The sequence below is a fragment of the Chanodichthys erythropterus genome, chromosome 7 (genome assembly GCF_024489055.1).
Source record: "Chanodichthys erythropterus isolate Z2021 chromosome 7, ASM2448905v1, whole genome shotgun sequence".
Taxonomy (NCBI): Eukaryota; Metazoa; Chordata; class Actinopteri; order Cypriniformes; family Xenocyprididae; genus Chanodichthys; species Chanodichthys erythropterus.
In genome coordinates, this window is record NC_090227.1 from 36,020,005 (window position 1) to 36,037,576 (window position 17,572).

General features: G+C 35.8%; 2 protein-coding genes across 5 annotated transcripts in view; one reads left to right on the plus strand and one right to left on the minus strand.

The window, feature by feature from the left end:
- The window catches only part of tsnaxip1 (translin-associated factor X interacting protein 1), a 9,756-nt gene extending 9,507 nt beyond the window's left edge, over positions 1-249 (minus strand). The window contains exon 1 of the mRNA XM_067390390.1: positions 61-249. Coding sequence (XP_067246491.1) covers positions 61-107 — 47 coding nt within the window. The 5' untranslated portion in view covers positions 108-249. The remainder of the gene's footprint in view (positions 1-60) is intronic.
- A 19-nt stretch (positions 250-268) lies between these two features.
- Positions 269-17,572, plus strand: part of ranbp10 (RAN binding protein 10) — a 44,983-nt gene continuing 27,679 nt past the window's right edge. For 2 of the 4 annotated variants that reach the window (XM_067390391.1, XM_067390392.1), the window contains exons 1-3: positions 307-1,341; positions 14,199-14,310; positions 16,966-17,018. In XM_067390391.1, the coding sequence (XP_067246492.1) occupies positions 1,143-1,341; positions 14,199-14,310; positions 16,966-17,018 (364 nt within the window). In that variant the 5' untranslated portion in view covers positions 307-1,142. Of the gene's footprint in view, positions 1,342-14,069; positions 14,089-14,198; positions 14,311-16,965; positions 17,019-17,572 lie in introns of those variants that run through there. The other 2 variants (XM_067390394.1, XM_067390393.1) reach the window with 2 other exon arrangements.

Sequence of the window (17,572 nt, forward strand, 5' to 3'; positions counted from 1 at the left end):
TCATTTCTAGCTTCGTGAACTACGCAACCTTAAGGATTCTAAAATCTCCTTATATCTTGCCTTTCATAGTGTAACAGCGGTGGCAACTGTAGTTCTTTCAGCGACATTTGGACGAATAAAGAGCTTTATAATATTCCACAGCAGATTTATCAGCGTACGTCCAACTGAAACTTCAGCGGCGTGGCATTGTTGTTGTTTGAGTGTTGGTTGCCATGATACCGAAGGACCTTTAAAAAGCCCTTCCACGTATAGCTGTCCACGGCGTGCCTTTATGAACAATAACTCGCCTTGTCGTCTAAAACATTATATGTGTCGCATAAAATTCGCTTATATATGTTAAAATAAATAACGTTATTTGGTTAATATTTAAAATGTTTGAATGCGCTGGTTTGGTTCAACAATCGTCTTTTTTCCTCTAGGCAGTAAACGCTAGGGCTACTGGATTACACCACCGAATGTCTTGTTTTTATCTGTTTTTTAGACTCAACTTGTTGAACAAAATGTCTTGATCAGTGACCGCAGGGTTAGAAGTGACGTTGCTTTTGAATATAACGAGCTTGTGTTTAACTGTAAACTTTAATGAACAGTATGTTTAAAAACATTATTTTTAATATACGAATTATTTATTATAATTAATTAACACGTTAAACAATCAGTACACTTTAAATTAATAAAGTAAAACTACTGCTTCTGATAAGGATTACATGAAGTCTGTTACATAAATAGAATTATATGCATAGGAATTAATTTTTATCGAATAAACGGAAAACTACGGAGTCTCTCATTCGAAAAGCAAAAACAACAACCATGTTTACTTTCAAATCAAGTATATACACGCTCGAGCTCTGTAATTATGAGCTGCGTTAAAAACTACAAATCCTAGGCTGCGTTTTACAGCGCGCTCCTCTCCCAGTTGAATTAGGTATGGGTCATGTAGTTGATGGCACTTCCCTCATGTCAGCCGCGTGCACTGCGCAGGGCTTTGTGTTCAACTACAGTACCCACACGTCACTGTAGAGCGGCTGTTATCCGGGGATATATCACCGCTGCTGTGTTTCTCCTTAGTCTAGCGCTCTCTCCTTTTTAGCGGATTGGCACAACAGGGTAGGATTACTAGAAGGAATACAAAAACATAGGCAAAAATGGCAGAGCTTGGAGCGGGGAGCCTGCTAACAGGAGATCCTGCTTTTAATTACCAAGAGCATGAGCTAAACGAGCGTTTGAAGCGGCTGTACCCGGCCGTGAATGAGGAAGAGACCCCCTTACCCCGATCTTGGAGCCCCAAGGATAAGTACAGCTACATCGGGCTCTCACAGAATAATCTGCGGGTGCATTACAAAGGTATACAGATGTGACACACACTGAACTGTCAACCCATAGGCCTTGACAATCCCGTCTGGTTCGATGCACTCGAATATATGCAATCTCCCCGAGCTGTTTTTTTCCGTCCCCTTTTGCTTTGTTGCATAGTAGGAAAGAGGAATGTCCAAATGGGTTGACATTTAGCAAACCATCATGTCAGAATTCGGCTAGCGAGAGTAGCTTGGGGCATAAGCACGGCTGGAGAGTCTAGCTTTTGGACACCTACCTTTTACCTATTGCCATGTCAAGAACATCAAGTGTTATTGGTTTGCCAAGCTTATGGTTTGAACTCCCTTTCGGTGAATTAGTCGATGCTGGGGCTAGCTAGCCACGGCAGGGCAATAAGGGCAGCTAAGCTGCTACACCATTGCAATGAATTGCAAATGCTTGTTTAGTTTACTCCGCATTGCATAAGTGTATTTGTTATCCGCTATGGGGTGATTTATATAAGGACGCGAGGCGCATCACAACGAAACGCAAAGCTAAAATGTTGTTGTTGTTGTTGTTTTGTGCGCCTATTTGATCTATTTGCGCATTTGTATTGACGAACAATGTCGAATTGATTCGAATCTTAACGAATCGTTCGAATTCGCCATTATAATGAATTCGAATTCCACAACACAAGCTGTTTAAACTGTTGTGGCTTTTCGAATGACCCAGTCGCCCCAGTGGGGACTGAATTTACCCAGTGCGGATGTACTTTTTTTTGTTTAACAACTGTGTACAGGCTTCTAGTGAATGTATAATAAAGCAGTCTATTTTAAGAACTATCACTAAGCGCAGTCTATAGGTTTTGGCAAGCCGTTTTAAAAATATTCTTTTTGGCCAGCTAGTATCTGTTTTGATTACTACTGAAAAATCCTACAGTAACTGCTGTCTCAGTTTCACTAGTTAGACATACATTAAAGTAGTCAACATTCCACTAGTGGCTAGTATCTATTTAGTCTGTAGTATTTTTTTTTAAATTATTATTTACTAGTACTTAATTTTTTGCGTCTAGTCACTGTCCCAATGGTGCCAAGTAACTTCCATTGTTGCCATGAATTTGTCATTGAATTCAATGGGAATCTGTAGTTCTCATATCTGCTATTCGTTCCCAAATAGAGATGTATGTACTGTAATTGCTGCTGTTCTCTGTTATACACTCTAAAAATGCTGGGTTAAAAACAACCCAAGTTGGGTTAAATATCGACAAACCCAGTGGTTGGGTTAAATGTTTGACTAACCTGCTGGCCAGTTTTATTTAAAGGTGCAATATGTAAGAATTTTGCAATGATATATCCAAAAACCACTAGGCCAGTGTAATATATTTTGTTCGCTTGAGTACTTACAATATCCCAAATGTTTGCAACTATTTGTAAATCGTGAGAAAACTGCAATTTTAACCAAGGCTCTGGGATGTGCAAGGAGTCGCCTGTCAATTGCGTCATACCCGCGTTACCCTCGGTTTCTGGTTTTATTTTGTAGAAACCATGGAAACACCAAAGACGTTTTAATATTTACATATTTTAATAGGCAAGGGAACAACTGTTTTGATATATTTATTGACAGAAAACTAAATATTGTTATATAGCTCAACACGTTTAGTCTTATTGTTTAAATCTAATTTTTGCGAGTACCATGCTTTACCATGCCTCAGAGAAAAACACTATTTTGTGAAGTAGTTAACATAGCATAATCAGATGCAGCTTTATTTTTAGTAACAGTAATACAGAATTTTCTCCATCATACAATACATTTTAAAATTAATTGCATGCCATTTATCAACTCAAGCCATCCAGAATTTATTAATATGATATTCTAAAATCGATCTATCTTACTGCAGTGTGCAACAGTGTCTTACAGCAGCCACCGATCGAAAGCTCAGAGTAATGTTAAAACGTCATTTTCAACACACTCAAATGTATCTAATATGATAAACAGAGCTGCGTTACCTCATACTCATGACCGGAAAAGCGGAAGCGGCGCCGGCGACTGTGTCATAATAAAAGCTCTGCTGCTCGTGAGGCATGTGTTGCGCAATCGCTCCAGCGGCCTCATTCAGCTCCCGCAACACTCGGTCCTGCTCTGCTTTATACTACAGTAACGTTAATAATCGCATCCATGAACATGATTTCTTTCCGAGTCCTATCCCGATTATTTTCCACCAGCCATTGAGGTGAAGACCACATGACCCAAGATTCTGCGCTCAAACTTGGCGTCATCAAGCTACGCCTTTGTTTTGAATAGGCGTCTAGCGACCTCTAATGGCCAGAAAATAGTACATATTGCACCTTTATCTTATATTTTATTTGAAAATTACTATATGGCTGGCTTAAAATGAACCCAAAATAGGTTGGAAATTAAAAATCAGATGTATGATAATCAATAATAATCAAAAAGTAAACATTTATAAATTAAGCCATTTAATATTTATTAATTATTAACATTATTATTAAATGTTCATGTATTAAACATATTAATAAATGTTAATTTCCAACCTAGTTTGGCTTCATTTTAAGTGAGCAATATAGTAATTTTAAAACAATAGTTGAGTTAAATAAAACTACCCAGCATGTTGGGTCAAAACAACCCAATTGCTGTGTTTTGCCATTTTTAACCCAACATTTTTAGTGTGTACTAATACTACTTATTCTTTAGTTAGTTGTAATAATATAGTTGCTAGTGTACATTCCAGTTTTCCTAATGCTAATTGAATAGATGTGCATTTACAATAAAGTAGTTACCCTGTCTAGTCGTTTAAATTGACATTTAAAAAGAAGTTTAAACTGGGGATATTCTGTGTCTTAATAACAATGAGCTCCTTTGTTGTAGCATCTATGTGAATTATTAGGTTTGTAAAAAGGCTGTATTGTGTTGTCTGACAGTTTACTGAAATGTACCCTACCCTGGTTATTTTTAGTTTAGGCACAAATCCTGTTATAATGCACCTAATTCTGATTATAATGTTGTGTGTCTTTGGGCCTGTTGTGCAATACATTGCCACTTGAGGGTCACTTTTGTGTAGACTATAGCTGTTCATTTTTTTACATGATGTGTGTTGCATTTGACAGCTGTTTGTGTTAATGCCCAGGCCTAGTGGGAAGTTTATCCTTAAAGTTTAGTTCGTCCCCTTTGACTCAACAATGAACAACACTGCATTATTTTGGTAATGTACACTGCTTTGTGTCTGTGGAAAATTGTACCTCATTGACAACTATCTTCTTTCAGGCTATGGGTATGTTTACCACTTCATATGGTGGCTGATGTTTGCCAAGGATTTTATACTAATATTGATTTCCTTTTTATAAAGGAACTCTGTGTCTTTTTTTTCTGTCAGCATGACTGTTTGGTCAGTTTATTCTCAAAGCAGGGTTGCTGTGATTAAATTAGGATAAAACAAAGACTTGTTACTATAATCTATTTTTTTAAAGATCCATTAAATACATCTTGTAGCAATATATTCAAATATATTTAAAGCAGCTCCACTTAATTGATGATTTAACCTGCAGTCTATTAATATTCGGTGCTATTTTGGCCAATGTACCAGATTCTGTTTTTGTAGACTCAATTTTAGGTAATATCTTTTGAATCATGTTTCCATCAAGTAAAGACAATAGATATGTGCTGTCAAATATTGTGATGAAAATCTATGCAATGCTGTTCTGTTATATGAATTTATGTGGCCCTCCATCTTTATTTAGGAAGCATGTAAAAAAAACTCTATGCATGATGAAACAAGTGGAAAAGAGACACCAGAGGCTCATTCTCTATCTTTGTTTGCATTGTGGACCTCATTTTATACATCGTCACACTGACAATGACGTGAGTCCCTTATTGAAGAGAGGAAATGTGACTTTTGTAGCACTCCTTTTTACTCCACCTCCTGTGAGAAGACTAATGCAAGATAAATAGATAGAAATATAATTTAAGACTAGATTGTTTGTGGTTTGATGGACTGCTGTCCATTTCTTATATGCATGCTGTTGGACTCTGCTTCCTTTAAGCTCATTGTAATGTTTGCCTATAGAGGGGTTTTGCCTGTCTGAGGAGCCAATCATGCATGTTCAGTTGGTGCGGTGACATCATCAGATTGTGTTCGTTTCCCCCTAGTGTCTCTGTGAAGCTGTGAAACCCTGTTTGCTAACACTAGCATAACACTCCCAATCTTTTCTGCCTGTGTCTTTGTTCTCTCATATTGTAGTTTTTTTTTTTTGCCTGCTTAGCTGGTGTTATTATGGGTGCCAGCTGTAGCCTTGTACAGCTCCCATGTTTCCCTTACATGTTTTGTCAGAGAGACCCTTAACTATGAAAAGGTTACACCAGATAGTACAGCAATTCTGATTTTTTTTATATATATATATATATATAATATTACACTGCCCTCCAAAAGTTTGGAAATGCCAAAAGTGGACAATATTGGCATGAATCCTTTTTAATTTGTGATAATTTTGCACTGATAAGGGACAACACAAACTACAAAAACATATTTTATTACATAACAGTTTATGCACAGAAAAAAACGTAAATTTTCGATTCCTCAAAATATCAACCATTAGCAGCTATCTGACATAAACTGGGTTCTGATTGGTTCATTGTATTCTAAACTTAATTGGCAATCAATTGTTGAAGCTATTAAGGTGTGCTGACCCAAAAATCTTTTACAAACTTGGGCCAAGTTTAAACCAGTAACCAGGCATCACAGCTGGCAAAGGGGCATGTCTGACTTTGACATGATTATATTGCCATTATTATGTAATCAAAATGAAATTTATTATTGCTGGTCTACAATGATAATGTCAAGTTACTTTAATGTATTTGCACCAAAAAATGATATGGATTTATGCTGATATCATCCAAAACCACACTATGCTAGGGGTGTTTCCAAACTTATTTGGATATATAATATAATATAATATAATATAATATAATATAATATAATATAATATAATATAATATAATATAATATAATATAATATAATATAATATAATATAATATAATATAATATAATATATGGGAGAGAGTGTATGGAAGCTTGTTACTGCCACTAAATAAAAAAGGTAATTGTGACTTTTTATCTCTGAATTTTTTTTCTTGCAGTTGCATCTCTGAATTCTTACTTTTTTTCAGAATTGCGTGATATAAACTCATATTTGTGAGTTATAAAGTCAGAATTGTCAGACAGAAACTCGAAATTTGGAGAAAAAAAGTCAGTATTTATTTCCCCAGAATTCGACTTTACAACTCACAATTATTAATTTAATTATTATTTAATTTATCGGTCTGCCTGGAAACAAATCTGCTGTGATGCCAAACCCCTTCATGGAAGAAGAAAGCTGTCGTATTTACAATTGTGACTGTGCGCTGATCAGGGTCAACTAAACACTGAATTTTCAAGAATGAAGTTCGCGGTACCATTGTTGCACAACATTCTTGAATTAATAATTTATTAGATGCACTCTGGTATGTTATTGTAGGGACATCAACTTTATATTTTCATACCCCTAAACATGACGCGGAATAAAACGAACTTTGGTTGCTTTACATGTCAGTAATGCATGAGCAGTCCTTGGCCAATGAAAGCTGCAATGGAGTCCAGACCTTCTGCTGTCAGATGGTCTAGCTACGCAAGACTAGAATCAGCCTGATGCGCTGTGACATTATTTTCATGAAAATTTAAAGTTACGATGAAACGGAAGTAGCGACAGATCTATTCTTCCATATTATGCTGTACATTTGAGTGAAACTTATTTTTTGAAAAATATAAAAAATGTAGGGCCAGTACTTAATGGTATTGGTTGTTTATTGGATGGAGCCACATCAGCTGAATGTGAGCTTGCAGTCGATTGTAAGAAACTGTGAGTTTAACAGGACAAAATGTTTGGAGAATTTCAGTGTACATCACCAGAGAGAAGTCTGTCGTTTTGCTGGAAGATCTAGTTATGATATTTTGGTTAAAAATTACAAGCTGAAAAAAATAAGCACAGGTGAATCATTCACAAGATCATTTAGAAAATGGGTGAAGAAGTCTGTCGTTTTGCTGGAAGATCTAGTTATGATATTTTGGTTAAAAATTACAAGCTGAAAAAAATAAGCACAGGTGAATCATTCACAAGATCATTTAGAAAATGGGTGAATTAACAGTTTATGCACAGTTTATGCACAGAAAAAAACGTAAATTTTCGATTCCTCAAAATATCAACCATTAGCAGCTATCTGACATAAACTGGGTTCTGATTGGTTCATTGTATTCTAAACTTAATTGGCAATCAATTGTTGAAGCTATTAAGGTGTGCTGACCCAAAAATCTTTTACAAACTTGGGCCAAGTTTAAACCAGTAACCAGGCATCACAGCTGGCAAAGGGGCATGTCTGACTTTGACATGATTATATTGCCATTATTATGTAATCAAAATGAAATTTATTATTGCTGGTCTACAATGATAATGTCAAGTTACTTTAATGTATTTGCACCAAAAAATGATATGGATTTATGCTGATATCATCCAAAACCACACTATGCTAGGGGTGTTTCCAAACTTATTTGGATATATAATATAATATAATATAATATAATATAATATAATATAATATAATATAATATAATATAATATAATATAATATAATATAATATAATATAATATAATATAATATAATATATGGGAGAGAGTGTATGGAAGCTTGTTACTGCCACTAAATAAAAAAGGTAATTGTGACTTTTTATCTCTGAATTTTTTTTCTTGCAGTTGCATCTCTGAATTCTTACTTTTTTTCAGAATTGCGTGATATAAACTCATATTTGTGAGTTATAAAGTCAGAATTGTCAGACAGAAACTCGAAATTTGGAGAAAAAAAGTCAGTATTTATTTCCCCAGAATTCGACTTTACAACTCACAATTATTAATTTAATTATTATTTAATTTATCGGTCTGCCTGGAAACAAATCTGCTGTGATGCCAAACCCCTTCATGGAAGAAGAAAGCTGTCGTATTTACAATTGTGACTGTGCGCTGATCAGGGTCAACTAAACACTGAATTTTCAAGAATGAAGTTCGCGGTACCATTGTTGCACAACATTCTTGAATTAATAATTTATTAGATGCACTCTGGTATGTTATTGTAGGGACATCAACTTTATATTTTCATACCCCTAAACATGACGCGGAATAAAACGAACTTTGGTTGCTTTACATGTCAGTAATGCATGAGCAGTCCTTGGCCAATGAAAGCTGCAATGGAGTCCAGACCTTCTGCTGTCAGATGGTCTAGCTACGCAAGACTAGAATCAGCCTGATGCGCTGTGACATTATTTTCATGAAAATTTAAAGTTACGATGAAACGGAAGTAGCGACAGATCTATTCTTCCATATTATGCTGTACATTTGAGTGAAACTTATTTTTTGAAAAATATAAAAAATGTAGGGCCAGTACTTAATGGTATTGGTTGTTTATTGGATGGAGCCACATCAGCTGAATGTGAGCTTGCAGTCGATTGTAAGAAACTGTGAGTTTAACAGGACAAAATGTTTGGAGAATTTCAGTGTACATCACCAGAGAGAAGTCTGTCGTTTTGCTGGAAGATCTAGTTATGATATTTTGGTTAAAAATTACAAGCTGAAAAAAATAAGCACAGGTGAATCATTCACAAGATCATTTAGAAAATGGGTGAATATCCCTCAAATTGTCATTACTAAAAAAGGAAAATTGTACTCATTGGCCCTGTTTACACCTGGTATTAAAATGCATTTTGGTTGATCGAATCACAGATTTGACTTGATTTCTTTCGTAGTGTAAACATTCATGTGGTCGAATGCATTCAAACAGCCACAAAAGACTCTTTCTGCCAAATTACCTAACATGTAAAACATTATGGGAAGCACTCTAGCTAGATGGGATTTAAACTTTGTCAGTTGAAGACCCAAGTTTGGTTTGAAGATGAAAAACATACCAAACACAATGTTCTCTCACCATTCCTGATTTCTAACACACACTCATCGCTTTTGGCATGGACTTGCATCTGTCAGACCAGAAATAAAAAAGCTGCGTCTCTCCGTATGTTTTTCCTTCATCTCCGGTTGCTTTAAATTGTGTAAATATGTAAATTGCATGAGCTTATTTCGTCCAATAGATTGAAAGATATGAAAAAGCCCATACATTTACCCACCCATAGACCCTCCCCTCGAAAAAAAACAGGACAGAAGTGGTTGAAATCGATGAATTAAATGAATTAAAACATCAAGTGTAAACGGGAAAGTGTCTCCCTCTTCTACTTATGATTGACCAAAATGCATCTTAATACCAGGTGTAAACAGGGCCTTTAATGCAACGCAGTATTGAAAATGGTCATGTTCTGTTAAAATGCCATAAACTGAATACAATTCAACAAATACTACTATTGTGCATACTGTACTTCAAAAATATATTGTTTTATAATAATAAAAAATAATTTTATATATATATATATATATATATATATATATATATATATATATATATATATATATATATATATATATATATATATATATATAAATAATATAATATAATATAATATAATATAATATAATATAATATAATATAATATAATATAATATAATATAATATAATATAATATAAAATATTTTTTAACATAATTTCAGACATCCCACCCTGCAAAAACTAATTTCCCTAACTGCCTTAATGAAAACAATATTATACTATTACATTTATTCATATTTACTCGTAGCAAGGTTCATTCAATAGTATTTGTGCAAGAAATGTAGAGTCTGGCAATTTCGGGCAAAATAAGTGGGGAGGGTTTTGACGAAATCCAAACGCAAGTGGTCACAGGAGACACATTTGAAACACATGATAATACAGGTGTAAACTGTAATGTGTCTTGGCTGGGCACTTGTGATCATCTAAAATTCATCGTAATACCAGGTGGAAACGGTGCTTATCTCTCGCTCGCTTGATTTCTGGGATGTTGTATATAATTTGCATATTGATAGCGCCTCCCTGACACCCCCTAAATTCTTGGAACTCTCTGAACTTCCGGGAGAGGATGGATGTCTGTAGTTATTTTTCCATTGAATGCAGAGAATTTTAATACAAAAAAAAAGTTGTCTTTTTAGGGGGGTGGGAGGTGAAATATGACCTGGATATTTTCTGACAGTGAGTGTCTACTTGCGCAACAATAAACTTACAGCTATCAAAATCATTCTTTATCAGATTTGCTTATGGTTTTGATGTCAAAATACAAATAGGCCTCTGTGATTTTTCTTCAGGACCATTGCCTTAAAGATGCACTGTTTAATGCACTTGCATGTCATTGGGTTATTAAGTAATAAGTGTAAGATCATTCATGTACGCTCTCTCTGTTTTTGTGAAATTCACCCTTGTGTTAAGACTGGAAACGAGATGGTTATGTGTCCTAAATGTGTTAATCATTGGCTCACCCCCATTACAAAATGAGAGAAAAATTAGGCATGTAAATAAAGCAGTGCTAATGCAGAGCATACAATACAATTATATGTCCTACACTGGATTAGAGCAGCGCTTAAACATGCAGCAGACCTATGATTATGCACTGCAGAGGAGGACTCTTTATGAAAGCCGTTTGTGTTTTGTGCATTAAACATGTTTGGCAGAGAAATAGAGGGAGGGACAGACAGACAAGCAGCTAAAGAAGGAGAGAATCACCCAAGGTCCTCTCGCTGTTCTGTGCTCCCAGAATGGTGTGGTCATGGCATGATGTATAAATAGATTGAGCGTGTGAGCAGGGGGCAGGAGGAGTATGCACACGTATGTGCATTTGTAGTGTGTGTGTTGAAAGAGAGACTCAGGGATTTGCACATACAGGGTCGTCTGCCTTTACTCTGGTTCTGTGAGCCATGGATATAAATAGATTTTGTGTGTGTTCTTGATTATGAATGCTTATCTGGGTTTGGCAGACAAACCTATTGTGGCTTGGTAGCAGAACTTGGGATGCTAAAAATAAAAGTGATTTAATATTATTACAGTAATCAGAGATGATGATGAATTAATATGCTTTTATACACTTGTGCTTCAAAACACATACAGTAGCACCGAGACATGCTGTTGTACAAAAAAACTGCAGGTGTGGGTTAAGTTACAGGTCTGGGGCTCATAAACGCAAAGATAAGCCCATATACATTCACATGGAGAAGTTAAACATGATACTCTTGAAGTGCAGTGAGGTTTGAGTAAATGATTGGCTCAGGAGGCAGGCCTAGGCCCGCAGAATCTAATACTGAGTGTCTATTAATGTTGGCAGGTGTTAGCAACCTGCAGGAAAATGGATTAGGAGATTGGAGCACATTGCTATGGTACATGGAGGCTTAGACGGCAATGACACTCACCAATTTCACTTCTCACAATTGAAATGAGCGGAAATGTTGAAGTCAGAGCGTATTAGATGTTAACTAACCAGTTTTGTTTCCATAGTTTGACCTTTTGAGTGAAACTGGATGAGAATTGATTTATGCACCAGGAATAACTTGGTCTTATGAAAGTGGGCTTATCAGATCAGAATGGACCAGTGCAGTTTGCAGTTGAAGGGGAGGAGCTTCTGTTGTTTCAGAAGTGTCTTGTTGCATTTTGACAAGATCAAAAAATTTTTCCCTTTTGAATGAATCAGTGATTAATTGGCATACAGTAAGGTATATTAAAGGATTAGTTCACTTTAAAATGAAAATTACCACATGCTTTATTCACCCTGAAGCCATCCTAGAAGTATATGACTTTCTTCTTTCTGGTGAACACAATCGGCGTTAATAATTAATACATTTATATATAATAAATATCCTGACGCATTTAAGCTTTATAATGGCAGTGAACGGGACCAACGAGTATGAAGCTCAAGAAAGTGCATCCATCCATCATAAACGTAGTCCACACGGCTCCGGGAGGTTAATAAAGGCTTTCTGAAACAAAGCGAAGTGTTTGCTTAAAGGGTTAGTTCATCCAAAAATGAAAATAATGTATTTATTACTTACACTCATGCCGTTCCACACCCGTTCGTTAATCTTCAGAACACAAATTAAGATATTTTAGCTGAAATCCGATGGCTCTGTGAGGCCTCCATAGGGAGCAATGTACACTTCCTCTCTCAAGATCCATAAAGGTACTAAAAACATTTAAATCAGTTCATGTGAGTACAGTGGTTCAATATTAATATTATAAAGCGATGAGAATATTTTTGGAGCGCCAAAAAAACAAAATAACGACTTATTTAGTGATGCCCGATTTCAAAACACTGCTTCAGGAAACATCGGAGCACAAATGAATCAGCGTATCGAGTCATGAGAGAGGAAGTGTCCATTCATAAGTTTATAAGTTGAATACTGAAGGCGTAGGACCCGTTCATACTTGTTGATCCCGTTCACTGCCATTGTAAAGCTTGGACGCATCAGGATATTTATAAATATAACTCCAATTGTGTTCATCAGAAGGAAGAAAGTCATACGATGGCTTGAGGATGAGTAAAGCTTGGTAACTAATCTTTTAGAGTAAACAGGGTCATTTTTTTCATACTGACATTATAGAACTTCAAGGAATTTTTGAAGTTGCATCCTACAATTTCTGCACCACTAACAGCACCAAGAGAAAGATTTATTCCTACTAAACAGGTTTCCCAAAGACTCTCCATCTACAAACTAACTGTAGATGGGGCGTGTGCTCACAAACAGGTAGTCCCACCACAAATTCGTGCCATTGGTTGAGCCAAAAGTTGATTTGTCAGACCACTCAAACAAACATAGCAATGTTTTATTGCCACACTGTTTGCACTCTTTGTGGATATAACCTCATCTTAATTATAGATCTCTCTGCACATCAAATTGGGATTGGAGAGTACTTTAATGTTTGAAAATAATTAGGCTAGTTCATCCAAACAATTCTGTCATTATTTTCTTTCCCTCATGTAATTTCCCAGCCAACATTTCATGGTTAGGCCAATGTAGGCACAATATGGGATTGAGTTAAGGGTTCCATATCTAAATTTGCCCCATACTTGGGCTAATTAGGTTCAATGTCGGCCCTATCTGAATTAGCACCAGTATCTAATTCAGATAGGGCGACATGGAACCCATGGACAAACCAACCCGATCTGACGGCAGTTCGTAGTATTTTACAAGGTGGCTAAATCGTATGAATTCGTTCAACCTCACTTATATGAATTTGTAAGTTTTTTTTGCTCAATAGTACGTATTTTATGAGTTGCCAAATTCGTATGTATGACCTACCCCTATCCCCATCCCCAATCCTACCCGTCACTGGGGTTTAGACAAATCGAATGTATTCGCACGAATTAGCCATCTTGTAAAATGCGTACGAATTGGTCATGAGATAGCATTGGACAAACCCATTTAGGGCCCATACTGGGGCTTATTTAAATACCTCAAGCCCATATCGTGCTTACATTGGACTCACCATTGAAAACGTGTATGATTTTCCTTCCTCTGTGGACCACAAAAGAAGATTTTGTTCATGTTGGTAATCAGTTTTGGTGATGACCGTTGGCTTCCATTGTATGGACAAAAAGCATTGAGGAATTTCTCGACATGAGCTGTGAGAATGAGAGCTGGAGGGAAGCCCTGTATTGTTAATTTTGGATTCACCTGAGCCCTATTGTATGTTTTTCTTATGGGCTGATTGCATAAGATGTGTTCATGCATTTAGTAACAACTGGAGAGAGTCTGTTGTTGTCAACCATCGTGACCTATCCCTATATGAAAACCCTATAGGTGCCCTTAAAAACTTCTCTTAACTTTGTTATTTATGTGGACAGTCATCTATACCAGAGGGTGTGTTTGGTCAGTGACTCATTTCCCTCAATGTTTCCGTCTTGCTTTAGGCCACGGAAAAAACCACAAGGATGCAGCATCTGTTCGGGCAACACATCCCATCCCTGCGGCTTGTGGCATCTACTACTTTGAGGTGAAGATCGTAAGCAAAGGAAGAGATGGGTAAGTGCAAATGGCTTCTGGTTGTTGGCATTTTTATACAGTGTTTTGCCCATAATTTGGAAATATCCATCACAGAAAAGATGTATCAAATCTGTTATATTTGAAAATCTTAGGACTTTAAAAATGTTAAAACAAAGATTATTATAAGGTAAAATTAATAAGTAATGTTTAATATTCAGCACAATTTCTAGTAAATTTGTGACACTGATCATGTGACTCTTTGTACAGACATTCTTCCACTGAAGCCCAAGATGCTCTAGATCCTGTAGATCATACTCAGATATGGAGTTTATGCAGCTTGAATACAGCTGTCATTAAAGCAAAATTACAAACGAAAAACCTAAAGATAATCTGAATTAAATGAAAAGGCATTTTCACAATCTCAGAATGATAATTGCTCTGAAACTTTGATTCTGTGTCATGCTTGAGTCAGTAGTTGGTAAGTGTTTGTCATGCCTTCAGTTTGAGGATATCATTGTCCAAAAATAAATGGAAAAGGGTCCCACCCTTTTCCTGTGACCACTTTGCAATGTGATTACTAAATATATTCCAGCAGGATCGCTCCTGTTCTACTAGGTCACCTAACTGCAACTTACAGGTTGTGGCTAAAACTGTTGAAAAGTGTCGAGTCATCCTTTAGTCACTGTGGGCCCAGACTGTGAAACTCTCTCCCAGACTCACTTAGCACTTTTAAAAAGTTTCCCAAAGCACTTGTGCAAAGTTGCTTATCTTCAGTTTAATCACCACCAATTTTATTAGATTGTTTATAATATTATTTAAATACTTAATTGTTCTTGTATTTTATTTTTAAAGTACGCTCACATTTACTGTTATCCAGCCAATTTTCATGAGTGAAATCCAGTCATTGCGCAACAGGTTCAAGTTGGTCACACATTCGCCACGTTGACCAACAGAAAGCTTTTTGGTATGAAAGTGACTTCTGTGTGAGATGTGCTATAAATAGATACACTATTACCAACCTTTTTTGCCAACAAAATTTCACAGAAGTTGTACTAATGTAGCCACACCTTTACTCTGTCAATTCTACTCCTTAAATGCAATGCAATTCGTTTTATATAAAAGCGTCTGCCAAATGCATAAATACCAAATCTATTTTAGGCCTATTGTATCTCGTTTATGCAGAGTAAATAATTATGACCTTTTTTGTATAATTTTAGACCTTAAAAATGAACTGTCACTAAACTGTGGAAGCTTGTTTCCATCATGAAATAAAACATTTCTCACAATTCTGACTTTTTTTTTTCTCAGAATTGCGAGATATAAACTCAAAATTCTAAAAAAAAAAGCAAGTTTATATCACGCAATTCTGACTTCATATGAGGCAATTCTGACTTAAAGGTGCCATCGAATGAAAAATTTAATTTACCTTGGCATAGATGAATAACAAGAGTTCAGTACATGGAAATGACATACAGTGAGTCTCAAACACCATTGCTTCCTCCTTCTTGTGTAAATCTCATTTGTTTAAAAGACCTCCGAAGAACAGGCAAATCTCAACATAACACCGACTGTTACGTAACAGTCGGGATCATTAATATGTATGACCCCAATATTTGCATATGCCAGCCCATGTTCAAGGCAAAACGTCTGGATCTGTGTAGAGCTGAATCATCAGACTAGGTAAGCAAGGACAATAGCGAAAAATGGCAGATGGGGCAATAATAACTGACATGATCCATGATATCATGATATTTTTAGTGATATTTGTAAATTGTCTTTCTAAATGTTTTGTTAGCATGTTGCTAATGTACTGTTAAATGTGGTTAAAGTTAACATCGTTTCTTACTGTATTCACGGAGACAAGACTATCATTATTTTCATTTTTTGAACACTTGCAGTCTGTATAATTCATAAACAACTTCATTCTGTATAAATCTCTCCAACAGTGTGTAATGTTAGCTTTAGCCACGGAGCACCATCAAACTCATTCAGAATCAAATGTAAACATCCAAATAAATACTATACTCACAAGAATGGATGTATGCATGCAGCATGAATGACGAACACTTTGTATAGATCCATTTTGAGGGTTATATTAGCTGTGTGAACTTTGTTTATGCTTGTTAAGGCAGTTGACAGCTCGCGGGGGAGCGTGAGATTTAAAGGGGCTGCGCACTGAATCGGTGCATATATAATTATGGCTCAAAATAGGCAGTTAAAAAAATTAATTAAAAAATGGGGTATTTTGAGCTGAAACTTCAGACACGTTCAAGGGACACCTTAGACTTATATTACATCTTGTTAAAACTGGTTCTAGGGCACCTTTAATATCTTAGAATTCTGATTTTATATGACGCAATTCTGACTTTATATCACAGAATTCTGAGTTTATAACTCAAAATTCTGACTTTAAAACTAGCAATTGTTTTTAACTTGCAATTATGAGGAAAAAAGTCAGAATTGTGAGTTTACATCTCGCAATTCTGAGAAAAAAATCAGAATTGTGAGAGAAAAAGTCGCAATTACCTTTTTTATTTTATTTTTTTGTGGTGGAAACAAGCTTCCATACTAAACTCAGCTGAATGGTAACTTTATCAGGAGCATAATATATGGTTTAAATACAGTTTCAGAGATTATCAGTGTCCTTATTTTTTAGTAAAGCCAACATTTGTTCTCTTTTATTGGTGTTTACAGGTACATGGGAATTGGACTGTCTGCCCAGGGGGTCAACATGAACCGACTGCCTGGTGAGTTAGTGTGTGTGTGTGTATGTGCTTGTATGTACACTAAAGAGATGATGTGCTTACCATGGGTCATGGTGAACTAACTATAGGTGACTGAACAATGGGTGAGTCAGTCCATTTCTGTACCCCACAAAAAAGTCAACTTTTGTAGTTATAAAAAAAAAAAAATCAGCTTTATGTAGTTACATATTAAAATGAAAGGAAAATTGTGTTTATAACCTATTTTAATTCTGGCAGGATATTGGAGAAAAAAAAGCAAGGGAGGGACTTGATTTCATCCATCAAAAATGATTGGATTGTGAAAAGTGGGTGTTACATACCAGAATGAGACCATGCGATTGGAGGGGAGGGATTTGTGGAGCCAAAAAGGAAAGTTGTGTATGAGGAAGAGCTTTGAAGATTAAAAGAGAAGTTATTACATTTTCATAAAGATTATGAAAACATTTTTTCTTTACAGTAGCAGATGCAAATCTGACATTAAGATTCACTTTTGATTCCTGCAGCTTAAGACCATTTGTCTTCGACTTTTTTCGTCTTACACTTTTTAATATCTTTCT